Source organism: Apteryx mantelli, chromosome 4 (genome assembly GCF_036417845.1).
Source record: "Apteryx mantelli isolate bAptMan1 chromosome 4, bAptMan1.hap1, whole genome shotgun sequence".
Taxonomy (NCBI): Eukaryota; Metazoa; Chordata; class Aves; order Apterygiformes; family Apterygidae; genus Apteryx; species Apteryx mantelli.
In genome coordinates this window covers 9,148,112-9,159,752 of record NC_089981.1, presented here as the reverse complement: position 1 = coordinate 9,159,752, position 11,641 = coordinate 9,148,112, and the positions used below count along the sequence as shown (strand labels likewise).

General features: G+C 47.4%; 1 protein-coding gene across 1 annotated transcript; it reads left to right on the top strand.

The window, feature by feature from the left end:
- Positions 1–2,030: 2,030 nt before the first annotated feature.
- Positions 2,031–2,924, top strand: LOC136992041 (olfactory receptor 4S2-like; the record flags this gene model as incomplete). Its single annotated transcript, XM_067295723.1, has 1 exon — positions 2,031–2,924. A coding segment is annotated over exon 1 (894 nt), but the record flags the coding sequence as incomplete, so codon positions are not given.
- Positions 2,925–11,641: the final 8,717 nt, after the last annotated feature.

The following is an 11,641-nucleotide window of genomic DNA, read 5'->3' as shown; positions in this document are numbered from 1 at the left end:
CTGACTGCCTAAATATGGCCCTGCGATTGCTGTGGTATGCTTCCAGTGATGCTCTGGCTTGGATGGAGCCCAGCTATTTCTTTTGGACTGGGTACTGCACAGCCATAAAGGTGTGCTCATTTCATCCCTGTCATTTATTTTGCTGAGAAGTCTACGTCGTTGCTCAGTAGAAGGAAGAGGGGTAGAAAGCATCACGACCTGGTAAGACGAGGGAGAAACTGACCTCACGTTGTTCTTACTGATCTTTTTCCTTGTAGAAATATCTGAAGGGGAACCATCCATGTAAATTTTACCCTTCTGCTTGAAAAACTTTCATCTAGTGTAAGTACAACTGTAAGCATAGGAAAAGTCCCTAACTTTGCCCACTTCCTCTCTCGGCTTCACTTTGTGGGTTTGAAAGTAATCTTGGGTTTACTCAATTTCAGTGTTTCCTGTGGATGCTTCATCACTTTGTGCCTGCACAAAAGTTTCTGATTATGCTGCAGATGGAAGTAGTTGGTAGATAACTTGGCTTAGCTGAATCATTCCACAGATTTGCTCACAGATCATCAAGACAAATGAGAAGACCTGGTTGTGATGTAATTCTGCAGGACTTAAAATGGTGCATTTTAACACCAGCTGACGGGGAATGTTTTGATCCTAGAAGGAAGCCCATACAGTGGATATTTTTATTAAAAGAGTGCCTGCTTTTGGCTGACCTTAAACTCTCTGTGAAGAGTTTCATCTGGTGGTTCCCAGACTTCTTTGAGCAAGGGAATTCTGGTGGTCTGGGTGCATAATGGCAAGCTAGAAACGTTACACTCTTTCTAAAGATGTAGGCTACTCATTTATTAGTGACATGTAATGCTCGATGGGTTGTAGCTGGAACACAGGGTGAACCAAAGAAGTCCCATGTTTATGCTGGAATGTGACCTTGTCTCGAATGAGAAACTGTATGGATGTAGAAATGCCTAGGGACAAGGAGCTCAGCCATAACCTAAAACAGGTGGATGGCATTACAAAAAGCTCTGAGCTACGTTCAGGGACCAAAAGGGATTATTCTCCAAAGGTCATTCTAACCTGGTGGTGCTAATTTGCTTAAGCTCCTCATAGTGAGTGGAGGAAAAAAGGGTTCTGCAAAGGACCCTAATTTAGTCATTCTGAATCAGCCTATGAATCAGACTTATACTGGCTGTTGAAGGAGTTTAGTTAGATTAGCTTCATTAAGCTAAGTTAACCCTTGAAAGCATCACACAGAGCATATCAAAAATCACACTAGGTAAAATCAGTACAGTGCTGGGACAGAAGATCTCACAAGAGTCTTTCATTCTTCCTTCCTCTGACAGAAACAATGCTGAGATTTAGAACAATGTGAAATACTCCATTAAGTCATATGTGCAATTTTTTTCCCCTCCATGATAGATAACCTTCCGAGAACTCATTTTTCCGCCTGTGACATTTCATATTTACGTTTCAAAATGTCTATACACAAGAGAGTTCTTTTCTCTGCATGTGGGTACATTTCCCTTCTAAACAAGAATTCAAAGATCATGTGTACTTATAAAGCAAATCATCATTCTGAGCAATATTTCCAGGTATTCTTAAAGACACCCATTTTACAAAGATTGCTGTCAGGGACTTTGTCTCCCCTGAGGGCAAACATGCTGCATTATCTGCCTTGTAGTGCCCAAGGTGAACACTCTGGCCTTGTCCTTAGTGCATGGAAGGCTATCAGCCATGGAGCCAGTCCTTCAAAATCCTGGAAGACCAGGATTAAGGAACATATCACAAAGTGCACCTATCTCTGTGCCACCAAAGCCATGGCAGAAGCTTTGTACTGTGGAGAATTAAATAGCTGTTAAAAAAAAATACATGACAGAAACCAAACACTTCATAAGCTTAATACTAATGCTATATCTTTCTTGGTTTGTATCCACTTCTGATATAGAACTCATTATTAATAATGAAAAAATGCTGATGAATCATGTGTCTGTCTTTGTTTTCCCAGGTGTATAAGCTGTATATTGCATATTGCCATGCAACTGACCAACATGGAGAATGTAAGCAGTGTGAAGGAGTTCATTCTTCTGGGCCTTTCAAAGAACCAAGGGGTGCAGAAAATATGTTTTGTGGTGTTTTTGTTCTTCTATATTGTTATTGTGGCAGGAAATCTGCTCATCGTTGTCACTGTAGTTAGCAGTCAACGTCTGAACTCCCCCATGTATTTCTTTCTCTGCCACCTGTCCATTGCAGATCTTTGCTTCTCTTCTGCCACAGCTCCCAGAATGATTGCTGACTTCCTTGTTGAGAAGAAAACCATTTCCTTTGGGGGTTGCATGGCACAGCTTTTTGGCGTACATTTCTTTGGCGGCGCTGAGGTCTTCATCCTCACAGCGATGGCCTATGATCGCTACTTTGCCATATGCAGACCCCTGCACTACACCACCCTCATGACCAGGCGTGTGTGTGGCTGGATGGTGATGGGTTCATGGGTGGGGGGCTTTGTGCACTCCCTGGTGCAGACCCTCATAACCGTTAGCCTCCCTTTTTGCGGCCCCAACAAAATTGACCACTACTTCTGTGATGTCCATCCCCTACTACAACTGGCCTGTACCGACACCTATGTTGTGGGCGTCATTGTCGTTGCCAACAGTGGAATGATTACTTTGGTCTCTTTCATCATCCTGGTCACGTCCTACATTGTCATTTTGTTATCCTTGAAAAGGCGAAAGTCCAAAGGGAGGAACAAAGCCCTCTCCACCTGTGGGTCCCACATTACTGTGGTGATTCTCTTCTTTGGGCCATCCACTTTCACCTACGTACGCCCATCCAGCAATCTCTCGGAAGACAAGAGGGTAGCTGTCTTTTACACTGTCATCACGTCCATGCTGAACCCACTCATCTACACGCTGAGAAATGAGGAGATGAAAAGTGCCATGAGAAAACTGTGGAATAGAAAAGTCTGGAGTGAAAAGGGTGAGGTGTAGAACTGTGGTAACATTTTCTCAGGAGCTGAGAAAATCAAGTCTCTCTCACTATAATTCCATTTTGGAAAATTTACTGAAAGCTCCCTTTTGAAGAAAAGCTTGGTTTTAGCTGTTGCAGTAATTAGGAAGACGCTGAAAGTTCATGTTTTGATTGCAATGGCATTGCAAACTCTGTGACTAGCAGGGATTCCCTTTATGTTCTCTTCTTGAATAGCACAGGCCCAGGACTGGGGCTTCCAAGCACTGCTGAGACACCAGCAAATAAAGAAATGAATGCTATCAAAAATATTAAAATGTGTTCCAGGCAGAGCATCCCATTAGTCTGAGCTCTCCCGGGTGTAAACTTTCTGTCAGACAAACTCCATCTACTCTGTAATCTACTCAGCCAGGAAACAATGGCCCAAGGTGTCTGCAAGGCTGTTGGTCCCCTGCTGCTGGAAGCAATTGTACCAAAGGCTTCCTTCCCCTTTACTTTGGAGTAAATGCCTTCTTATGAGCACTGCACTGTCGTATGCTGAATCCATGGGATAGCAATGACACTGCTGATATTAGATGCTGGTTGGGTCATTTGCTGATGCAGATGATATGAGGAGAAGCTTCTCCCCTTCCCATTCCAGTGCAGCTTTCTGCCTTTCTGCAGCAGTTCACCTTTCACTAATGCCCTCCTTCCTAGCCATCCCCTCTGCCCTTCATCTCTGCCTCAGATTTTGCATTTTAATGTTTATTACTAATAGAGAATCAAAGATCCAAGTGAAAGATAAATTGCTCACTGTAGGATATTGTCGCCACCAAAGAAAGCATTGGGGGGCACAATTTTATGTGTCAGTGAAAAAAAAGAGTTGTTTGGGAATAATTCCTGTACGCAGGATAACTCCTAGCCCAACAGGGCACATCTACAGGCCCAGGCAAAGGAGGAAACATGTATTCCAAGGGAATAGCTGGAGCAGCTACTCCTGCAGGAGGGAAGAGAAGAAATGTGAAGATGGAAGACTGAATCATCTCAGAGCCAGTCACAGCTGCCACAGGGAGGTTAGTTCTAGCAGCTATGGTTCTCCACAAGGATGAAGGAGCCACGAGGAGCCACGGGCCTGGGCCAGCATGTCCCTCACCCAGCATTCACACTCTGTGGACACAGCTAAAGGTGGGATCATCCCCACCTGTTTGTAGCAGTCTAAATTCTTCATGCAATGAAGGACAGTTGTCTAGCTCAGCACCATTGTCAACAGAGAGGGACAGGCGCCTTCAGAGGCTGGTCTGTCTCACCCGGGGTGGGGCAGGTAGAAAGACAGATGGGGCCCAGTGACCCCCTTCATACTGAAACTGCTGAGGGGTTAGGGCACACGGCCAGTTCAAGCTAAGGCTTCTAATTTTAAAACTTTTTTTTTTTTAATGTTTTGGGGAAGAACGCCATGATTTTTCTGATTTCTCTTCCGGCTGCCGGGTGCTAGCAGGCAACAGCGGGACCATAGCTTATGGAAGGCGAATACAACAACATTTGATTCCTCTACACATTGGCCCAGATTCTTATAATGACTTAATATGAGGACTAAGCAGCTGCTTCTATATTTTGCATTGCCTGAGTAAAAATACCTGGCAAGTAGTGAGGCCTGACCACAAACATTTTTAAAGTCTTGAAATGATTTCCTCGTTTACTTCTTGTTTCAAACGGGTACAGACCAGATGTCTAAGTGCCAACAGTCATATAGCACAGTTCTGATATTTATTTCTGCTGCAAACATGCAATGGTAAGAGCAAGTTAATAAGAAAGAAGAAAGCATATGTGAAATATTGTCTTCGAAGGGAAAAAATATCTGACACATGTAAGAGTCATCTTTACTCAAAAAATGTTTGATTGCAAGGGTAATGTGAACACAAACTCTTGCAAATGGTCAGCCATGACATTGATTTTAAATAGAAATGTTTCCAAAAGAAGCACATAGCTAATACTAAATGAAGTCCATTTATCTGGACAGCATTGGAAAGCAAGCAAGAAAGCAAGCAAACCTCCACACAATGTGACATGGTCTAGGTGATCACGCTCCAGAGTCACCCTGTAGAGATTACTCTAATAGCTGTCCAAAATATATATTTTATCTCCCTGTCCACTGATTCTTTCTGACAAAGAAAACTTCACATGCCTCTGCGATCTCATTGCTTCTGGTAAGCTTGTGCTTCTGCTGTGCAATTTACTTGAAATATTTCTGCCACAACTTCCCCATCTGGAGAGAGAGAGAGAGAGAGAGTTGTTCTTGCAGATGCTCTTGGAAGTTGTTTTTGCAGAATGAGAAATGGAGCTAGACATTCAGGCTGTCCGTTTCATCCCCTGTAGTTTTCAGCCCTGGCAGAGATGTGGACTGCTCTCATGACACACAAGAAGCAGCTTGGAGCTGAGAGGTTTTGATGAAACTGCCTGAAGTGCTCCGAGAAGGTCATCAGAGGAGAATAGCAGGCAAACTGTTGGAGACTAGCAAATATAAACTGTGCAAGTTTTCTGATCTTGCTTCTTTGTTTTGTTCAAGCGTGACTATGAAATCCTGCCTTTGAAAAGAGGCATTACTGTTGAGTGGCTTTTGTGAGGTGCATTTTATGAAGTAGAAAGAACTCCCATTTTTTTACCCTTTGTTTTAATTGGTGTCTTCTTTGCTTATTTTTTCAGTTATATGCCATTTCCAGAAATATCTGTCAAAAGGAAGATTCCGGTGTTACAGAGTCAAGGAGTCAATAGGCAGCTGCAGCACTGCCTATGTACCCAGTCTTAACTTGTCCCCTCTAGCTGTACACATCGTGGCAACAATGCTCTTAACACACACGCTTTGGGCTTCCCCATACTGCTTTCCCTCTGCCCACGGAGTGGCATGGAGATAGGGCTGGAGACACAAAAGAATATTTCCTCTGCTGCTGAAGCTGGAGGGTGGAAGAGGCAGAGATCTCGTGAGAAAGAACTGATTGACCTGTGATTGTGGAACAGGATTAAGAGCCCAAAGGACTTGCCAGTATTGTAGACACTGTTATGCAGCTCTTGCCATCGATCTTTTCAGTGTAGAAACGGAACACTAGTGATTCTTGCGTACTGCACTAGAGTGCAGCAAAGGTGAATACTGTGGAGGAATGGTTAGACAAAAAGGGCCATGATCTGTTAAAAGTGAGCAATCCCGCCTACGATTACATAGAATAAGGCTCAGAGTGTGAGCAAGCTGCTGTCCTTGAAGTCTCCTCTAAACGATGAAAACAGGAACATCACCGGCGTCGACATCAAGAAAAGGGGAAGCAGCACACAGCTCTGACCACAAAGCTAGTAACGCAAGCAGTCGCCCGACACCAATCCTGTCGAGGCACATCGCGCGTATACAGGGGGCCTTAACCAATAGTAGCATTGTTACTAACGCAAGCTTCTGCTCATTGTCTATATATACTCTGTAAAAGCTTGAATAAAGGGAGAACGACCATACTCATATTGAGACTCATCGTTACTCCGGGCCCGTCCCCCACTCCGACATCTGGTAGCAGAGGATGGTTCATCTCCGAGACTACCGATAAGAGGAGGATTGAATTCCGATAAGAGCTCCGAGACTGCGGTAAGCAGTGAGAGGACGGGAGTGGGGATCACACGGCTGGGAGAAGTGCTGGTCGAGAGCTGCCGCCAGACACGGCGTCGGGGTCGCGCCCCGTCTCCCAGGGAGCAGCATGGAAACGGACGCTGTGGCCACTCTGCTAGCTGGGATCCTCTCTAAGAGAGGGGTGGATGCCCCAGTGAAGCAGTTACACAGATTGATTAAGTTAGGGCAGCAATGGGGGCATTTTTCAGACACACACTTGCTATTCTCTGTATCGGAGTGGAGAGACTTTGGGGAAACGATGTGGTCTAAGACCATTGAGGGTGGAGCGAAGGATGGGAAGGAGATCAAGGCGGTACGATCCCTCTGGAGTACGGTCCTGGAGACTCTGGTGGCGATGAAGGCAGAGAGGGAGGTGGCTGCCGCGGCTACAAAAATGTTGAGCCCTGCGCCAAGTAGCACCCCTCAGGGACCCGGTGGTGGGTCTCAGCTCGCTATCAGGGGGACTGGCTCCGTGGGTAAGCTGTACCGCACAGTGGCGGAGATGCTGCAGAAGCTGCGGGGGGGTTCAGCCGCCCCACAAGAAAAAGGGGAAGTTGCCGCCGAGCCGGCCGGCTCAAGCACTGCCGAAAATGCGGAAGTACAGCCGACTGCCTCCCAGGACCCGGAGGAGGGTGGGACAATCCCTAGTGCCTCGCCTCTGCCACCCACTCAAGGGCCGCCTCGACCTACGGCTCCTCCTCCCCCTCCACCGCCGCCCGCGCGGCCCTTAACACCGTCCGCGCAAGAGGGAGCCGGCAATGCGCCGCAAGGGCCGTGGCGAGAGCCTCCGGCCCTGTCCTCTCCTGAGTCGTCAGGCACAGCCTCGCCTACCACCCCCATGGGGACAAAGCCGTCCACGGCTCAACTATTAAAAATGTTTGAGCAGCTGTCAGAAAAACTGGAAAAGCTGGAACTGAGGGACGGGAAAGTTGTTCGCGCACTTTGGAACACCCTACTAGAGACTTTAACGGCAATGAGCCGGTCTGTCGGGGAGGCACTGCAAAGGGCGCGGGAGAACTCAGGGGGAGGCATCGACAGCGCCGTCACCCGCTGCGTCCCAGAAAGCGGAAGTTTCCCCAGAGCCAGCTGGTCCGAGCTCTGAGGCAAACGCGGAAGTGCACCCGGAGGAGGCTCAAAGAGGGGCGGTGGCCACGCCCCTTGCTGACCTCATAGACTCGGGTGGAAAGGAGGGCCGACCCCCTCCTAGTGCTCCCCCCCCGCCGCTGCCTAGCAACAATCCCCTGCATCCACCGTTGCCGCTGTCTACGCCACCTCAGCGGCCGCCTCTACCCTCCTTCAACGAGACCACCCGCTCACGCCAGACTCCATCAGAGTACCCCCCACTGCTTTCGTCCAGCGAGTCTTCGGGGGACAAGACGCCTGGCACCAGAAATAAAGCACCGCCGTCACCAGGAGAAACCGTAAGAGTGCTACAGGAACTATCGGAACACCTGAAAAAGGTGGAGCTACAGACGCAAGAGAGAGAGAGGGGAATCCCTCCCTGCTTAGTAAATCCCCTCACCGAGCTTCCAAAGGAGTCTTGCTGGGGTGCTATTATCAAGAACGCTATAGTGGAAGGCCAGTGGCAAGCCACCGGAGGGGTGGGCGGTTCCGCCCCGCTGGCATTTCCGATATTATACCAGCACAGGCAGGAAAAATGGGAACCGCATGATTGGAAGATCTTACAACAGGCCCGTACAACCGTTTCCACATATGGGAACGTTGCAACCCAGCATGCCATCACCTAGCATGCTACCAGACGGGTGGCACATACTGATAGTTGACTTGAAGGACTGCCTTTTTACCATCCCTTTACATCCTCAAGATACACAGCGTTTCGCCTTTTCTGTGCCAGCAATAAACAAGGCTGCACCCGCGGAGCGTTATGAGTGGGTTGTTTTGCCGCAAGAAATGAAAAACTCTCCAACATTGTGCCAACTTTATGTTGCCTGGGCATTGCAGCCGCTCCGAAACCGATGGCCAGGCACCATAATCTATCACTATATGGATGACATTCTTTGTTGCCAGGAAAAGTCTTTTACAGACGAGTCACTACAACAGCTAAGTGACATTCTCTCTAAAAAGGGACTTATCATTGCACCAGATAAGATCCAGCGCACGGCTCCGTGGAAGTATCTTGGATGGTCCATTGCAGAGTCTAAAATCCGGCCCTAAAAGACAGAACTCACAACGCGGTTAAGCACCCTGCATGATGTACAGACCCTGCTTGGGGACATACAGTGGGTGCGACATTGTGTTGGTATCTCCAATACCGATATTGCGCCCCTGACGGCGCTATTGCGAGGCACTAATCCTGCTAACAAAATTACTTTGACACCTGAACAACATGCTGTGTTACAGCGTATTACACAAAAATTACATTCGGCATGGTCCTCTCGACGCCGCCTAAACCTTCCTATATCCCTAATCATATGTAATGGGAAAGACTCACCATATGCAGTCGTTTGTCAGTGGCAAAACAGAAGCGGGGAATCTCCCCCCCCTATTCTGATCAATGCCACTGCCAAACGCAAAAATCAAAAAGATGTATTTCATATCTTGGAATGGGTATTCCTGAGTGTACAACCAAAAACGAGTATCCAGACCCGAACCGAAGCAGTAGGTGAATTGATATGCAAAGGGCGATCAAGAATCTTAGAGATCAGTGGTCAAGAGCCGAACGACATCAGTATACCTGTTAACATGGCTGACCTAGAGTGGTGGCTCCAAAACGCTGTGGCCGTACAAAATGCTCTGTTAGGTTTCTGTGGTAAGGTACATTTGTGTCAGCCTCAGGGAAAGTTATGGCAGGTGCTACAGCGAAATCAATGGATAGAAAAGTCCAAAGTAAGTAGGGAACCCCTTTCAGATGGCGTCACTGTCTACACGGATGCGGGTAAGTGTTTGCGACGTGCCGCATGCGTGTGGAAAGAAGGTGAGCAATGGAAACAACACGTCATGGAGGGACAGCCTCGAGATTCCCTTCAGACTTTAGAATTAACTGCGGTAGTTTGGGCTCTAACTAATTGGTTGAATACCCCTCTAAACGTAGTGACCGATTCAATGTATGTAGCAGGGATAGTACCACGGCTGGAGGACGCCTTAATAAGGGAAACATCTAACCCGAGGTTGGGAAGCCTGTTCATCACCTTGCGCTCTGTGCTGGGTCAACGAACAGCAGCTTGCTGTGTTATCCACATTCGTAGTCACCAGCTAGACGTGGGGCTAGGCCAAGGCAATCAGCTCGCTGACAGCCTGGTTAGCTCAGTGTGTCATCTACCCCCTATGGACAAATTCCAGCAAGCTAGGCAAAGCCATGACATGTTTCATCAGAACGCCAAGGGCTTAAAAAGGCAATTTGATTTAACAGGGAGTGAGGCCCGAGGTATTGTACAGGCTTGCCCAAGATGCGGGAACCATGGCCCAGGTATTGGGCTTGGGGTAAATCCAAAAGGGTTAAAGGGTCTAGAATTATGGCAAATGGATGTCACTCATGTTCCAGAATTTGGTCGGTTAAAGTATGTACATGTGACCATTGATACCTTTTCAAAAATGATATGGGCAACTGCATTACCCGGAGAAAAGGCACAACATGTGTGCAAACACCTGTTGGCTTGTTTCGCCATATTGGGCGTACCGGAGCGGATAAAAACGGATAATGGACCTGCCTATATCAGCCACAAATTCAGGGCGTTTCTGTCCCGATGGGGAGTTGATCATGTTACTGGAATCCCACACTCACCCACTGGACAGGGCCTAGTGGAGCGCACTGATCAAGTGTTAAAAGACTACCTAAGGAAGCAAAAGGGTGAGGAGACGGACGCACAGCAGAGACTGCACCGTGCGCTCTTCACTCTGAATTATCTCTGTCTCATGGGCGACCGTGAGGAACCCCCGGTGATCATTCACCACCAAAATCTTAAGTTTAATAACACAACAACGTTACCACAGTTTAAAGTAATGTATAGGGATCCAGTCTCCGGAATATGGACTGGGCCCGTCCCTGTTGTCTTCAATGGTCGAGGTTATATGTGTGTCTCTACAGATCGTGGTCCAGTGTGGGTACCCAGCAAGAACGCGAAGCCTGTCTTGACTCACCATGACTCGTCCAACGGGCAAGAGGATGGGGAACCTGATTCTGGGGGTACTGCTCCCAGTGGTAATGGCTCTCCACGAGATTGAGCCCAGACAAAATATGTGGGTTACCTGGGCAAATAAGACAGGGCAACAAGCTTTCTGTTTGTCCCTAGTTTCTGCTACGCAACCCTTTAGAACCTGCCTAGTAGGAATCCCCAGCTATAATAAAAGCGAATTTTCTGAGTATAGCAGGGGGAGGTGCAACAGCAGTATGCCTGCTAGTAATTGTAGTGCCGCACTTATTAATGCTTAGACGGATGGCTAACTAACCTGTTTGGAAATCTACCACAGTAGCTAATAGGGTTGCTTACTGAAGGCTTACGCATTCTACTAATCCTTATAGTTATATGTTTATGTTTGTGTGTAGTACTAAGCTGTATTAAGAAAGCTCTGCTGAAAGTAGTGAACCAAGTCTGGATTGCTCAAAAACAAGAAGGGGGAATTGTGGAGGAATGGTTAGACAAAAAGGGCCATGATCTGTTAAAAGTGAGCAATCCCGCCTACAATTACATAGAATAAGGCTCAGAGTGTGAGCAAGCTGCTGTCCTTGAAGTCTCCTCTAAACGATGAAAACAGGAACATCGCCGGTGTCGACATCAAGAAAAGGGGAAGCAGCACACAGCTCTGACCACAAAGCTAGTAACGCAAGCAGTCGCCCCACACCAATCCTGTCGAGGCACATCGCGCGTATACAGGGGGCCTTAACCAATAGTAGCATTGTTACTAACGCAAGCTTCTGCTCATTCTCTATATATACTCTGTAAAAGCTTGAATAAAGGGAGAACGACCATACTCATATTGAGACTCATCGTTACTCCGGGCCCGTCCCCCACTCCGACAAATACAAGGGTGTTGGTGAGTAAAGGAGATTCAGCAGCGGTGTATTTATTACCCCAGGGGCATCACAGGTGTGTTTATGGGGGTTTCCATGCCTAGTCCAGA